This window comes from Lipotes vexillifer, unplaced genomic scaffold (genome assembly GCF_000442215.2).
Source record: "Lipotes vexillifer unplaced genomic scaffold, Lipotes_vexillifer_v1.1 scaffold1258, whole genome shotgun sequence".
Lineage (NCBI taxonomy): Eukaryota > Metazoa > Chordata > Mammalia > Artiodactyla > Lipotidae > Lipotes > Lipotes vexillifer.
This window is the reverse complement of record NW_006773444.1, coordinates 503,076-506,930: the sequence shown is the minus strand read 5'-3', so window position 1 is coordinate 506,930 and position 3,855 is coordinate 503,076. Positions and strand designations below refer to the sequence as shown.

General features: G+C 59.5%; 1 protein-coding gene across 4 annotated transcripts in view; it reads left to right on the top strand.

Annotated features, from left to right (window-relative positions):
• Positions 1–3,855, top strand: part of GRB10 (growth factor receptor bound protein 10) — a 167,374-nt gene that overhangs the window by 83,566 nt on the left and 79,953 nt on the right. For all 4 annotated transcript variants that reach the window (XM_007448337.1, XM_007448336.1, XM_007448339.1 and 1 more), the window contains one exon: positions 2,340–2,541. In XM_007448337.1, the coding sequence (XP_007448399.1) occupies positions 2,375–2,541 (167 nt within the window). In that variant the 5' untranslated portion in view covers positions 2,340–2,374. The remainder of the gene's footprint in view (positions 1–2,339; positions 2,542–3,855) is intronic.

Genomic DNA, 3,855 nt, shown 5'->3' with positions numbered 1-3,855 from the left:
TGTAGGGAAGAAATGACTGGAAGGAAAATCCACCTGAGGGGATAGGACCTTTTATTTTCTTGGCTGAAATCTGTCAGAGAACGAGAACGCTATTCCTGTTTGATTTCTAAAGCCGGGTGAAAGCCAGGAAGACAGTGGCCTTTGCGTTTTGCAAATGTTAATGTTAATCAAGTTAATCAAGTTTACTTAAAGCTAGACAACGCGTAACCTGAGCTGTAGCAGCATCTTTTGACTCCTTCCCCCACCAGGGCCTGGAAGTGTGGGGCTCTGCCCTCTCCCCCGTCAGTCCTCCCCTGGGTGCCAGGGTCTCTGCACAACACTGCCCCCCAGGCACCCCCCCCTTCTTCCCGGGTTCTGCCCCACCCACCCTGCCTGGGCTTCTGCCCTTGGCTCCAGCGGGACTGCACTCTCATCGCTGCGATTTCCGCTGCCGCCCATCCTTCTCCGCCTCCCCCCTCCCCCAACCCCGGGCCATCTGTGTGTCTGTCTGTCCGTCCTCCTCAGGGCCTGCCTGCAGACCGTAATGTCTCTCTTCTGGTCCGGACGCTCCCCAGACCTCTCTTGCGGGCACCACTGCCTGAAGGGTAAAGAGGCCTTGGGGGAGGGGTGTTCTGTGGTCTTCCTGCCTCTTCCTGGATCTCTCCGTACCTGCACTCCACCCCCCACACCAGACTAGAGACTCCCTGATCCTAAACACCCCCGCCGACCCACCCCCTGCACCCTGCAGCTTCCGTGCCTTCTAGGCTGGCTTTCGTTGGTCTTCTGTTTTGTTTCCTTCTGTCTCCTCCTGCCCTTCTGCCTCGTGAGACAGGGAGGCTGAACAAAGCAGAGGCATCGGAGACATTTGTGGGGGGGGGGAGCGGGAGGGGCAGGGAGGTCAGTGTTCCAGAAAGTTCCGTGAGCTCACTGATGGAGTGCGCACCTGGTGAGCTCACGTTGGCAGCTGCAAAACTTGTTTTCAGATTCCAGGTTCCCTGCTGACTGCTGGTGTGACCTGGGGCAAGTTACTTGACTGCCCTGGACCAACTTCCTTGGCTGTTAAACCAGGTTAATAGGCACCACTCTGCATTGTTTTGTGAGGAATAAGTGAAATAGAGCAAACAAATAACATCGACCAAGTGTTTACCCTGCGCCAGGCTCTGTTACAGAGCAGGTGAGGACTCACTGATTCCTCACGCCCACCTGCTGGCCTGGCACCACTGTGAGCTCCAGTGAGAGCTGCAGACCTGGAGGAATGGAGACCCGGGACTGGGGCTTGGGGCCCGAACCGGCAGGGGCAGGACAGGGGCAGGGGTGGGGCAGCAGGTACTGTCCTGCCCCTCAGGGGCTGCTCACCTCGGGTGGGGCGAGGCCTGGCTGTCTTGGGCCCTAAGCTCCGGGTTGTTCCCTGGGTGTCCCCTGGGCTCCGGGGGAGCAGATAGACTGTGAATTGTGTGACATGTGACCTATTTGTGAGAGGCAGCCTCAGTCGCGTCGGCCATGTTGTCAGAAAGGAGTGGATCTCCAGAACTGAGCCCACAGGATGTGCGTGTGCGTGTGTTTGGGGTTGGTTACTGTGAGGAATCGACTCGCACAGCCGTGAGTCCACATTCACGTCTGCAGGGCCGCAGGCTGCAGACCCGGGAAGAGCCGCCACCCCTCTTCCTGGGGCCCTCGTTGTTCTCGTCTCTCTTAGACTCTCGTCTAAGAATAGCTTCACGGAAACATCTAGAATGATGGTTGACCGGCTTCGGCCACACCGACACATAAAACTACCCATCTCTCTGGTGTTTCCTGTCGTCCTCTCTCTGCGTCGGCCTCAGGCCTTCTTGTGTGAAGGCAGCCTCCGTCTGGCTGTCAGGCACCCAGAGGCCTGCAGGTGTGGGTCTCACCAGCAGCAACCCTCGGGGCCCGTCTGCCGCAGCTGCGGCCCTTCTGGTGGCCTTCGCAGACGAGGCTGGGATCAGGGTCGGGTGCTGCCCCGTTCCTGTCTGTCTGCTTCTCTTCTGGAATTTCGGGGAAGGGAGAAGCCCTGACTGGCCTCCATAGGGCTCCTTGTGCCCCTGCGATTAGCCAACTGAGGTCGGGGCTCAGGCTGCACGTGGCCCCCTGCACCCCAGCAGGTGCCCCCAGAGGGTCTCCCGTACAGATGGGAAAGGCAGATGGGCTGTGATTACTGGATTGCTTCTGGAGTATCGACAGATATCAATGCATAGGACACAGATGGTTCCTCATAGAAATGTGAGCTTGTTTCGGTTACCGTCCTCCACCCTCACGTCGTATTTTAAGACGGTGTGAGTCTTGGAACCTGGCCGTGGCCCCTCGCTGACGTTTGTCTTTCTCTCCCTTTCGACGCACAGAGGACGACGTGGACCTGGAGACGCTGGTGAACGACATGGATGCGTCCCTGGAGAGCCTGTGCGCGGCCGCGGAGACGGCGCCCCTCCTGCGCAATGGCCAGCATCCCCGCGGCCGGCCCCCCGGAGCAAGGCCCCTGCAGGGGCAGGTGGCCCCGCGGCAGAGGCTGCAACGGTCCCAGCCCATGCACATCCTCGCCGTCAGGTGGGCCCTGGCCTCCCCGCCAGGAGCGAGGGGTGGGTCTCGGGGTCACGGCGCCAGGCTCAACTTGGTGGGCCCCTTCCTTCCCTCTGTCTAGCAGGGCCGCTGGAGTACCTGCTGGTACCTGGTTCAGTTCAGGGCACTCGTATGTTATGAGCACCTGCTCTGTGCCAGGTTGGTGGAATGTGCAGAAACCCTGTCAGAGGAGACCACCCTGGAATAAATGAGCAAACGGCCAGGCAGCCCACGGAGGGTTCCCAGGCCTCACTGCCCAGAGTGGGGCCGGGGACCAAGGGCTGGTCAGGAAGGTGCAGCCTCAGACACCTGTCCTGTTCCCCCGGGGGCCAGGTGGAGGAGGGCTCCCTGGAGGAAGCAGACCTCTGAACTGGGCGTTGAAGGGTGAGGGGAGCTGAAGGATGTGGGGAAGAGATTTCCTGAGCAGGAGAGATGGGCCCTGGTGTCAGAAGTGGCCGGATCCCTTTCCTTTTTTACGGCTGAGCGTATGCATGCACGTGCCACGTGTATGTATCACGTTTTCTCTGTCCGTTCACCCATTGCCGGACAGCATGGACAGTATGCCAGGTAAATAGGACCCACGGAGAAGGACAGTTATGATGTGATTCCACTTCCACAAGGAACCTGAAAGCGTCAGGAGCATGGAGGCGGGAAGTGGAGAGCGTTGCCAGGGGCCGGGGGCCGGATGGGAGGTGCCGGTCGGAGGGTCCAGAGGGTCAGTTTAACCTGGTGGACGAGGCCTGCCGGCGTGCCGTGCAGCATGGCCTGAGTTAGCAGTGCTGCGCTGCGTGTTAAGGAGCTTGCTACAGGGCCAGGTCTCGTGTGACATGTTCTCATCACACACACGCACACAAAATGATAACAATAATAAACAGGTGAGGAGGGTGGGCGTGAACACTGGAGGATGTTTACAGCCAGACTGTGGTGACGGGTCACGGCGTGTTCTCTCTAAGCTCGTCCAGTTGTGGACATTGAATACACACAGCTTTGTGTGTCTATCAGACCTCCACAGAGAGGGTTAGAAAAGAGATCCCAACAGGTAGGGCCAGATCCAGAGGCCTTTGGGAGCCCCTCCAAGGGGAGAGACGGGGGAAGGGTTTGAGCAGGTGAGTGAGGCTTGGATTTGGGTTTCGGTGGGTAGTTCTGGCAGCCTGGGGTCAGGGGTGGGGGGGATTTGGAAGCTGTTTCAGGGACCAGCCTAGAGTGGCACTGTCCTGACCAGGGATGGGCGGGGGGGGGGCGGTGGATGAGATTTGTCAGCTCGTGGGTTTGGGGAGTGGGGGACAGAGGGTTGGGGGGACC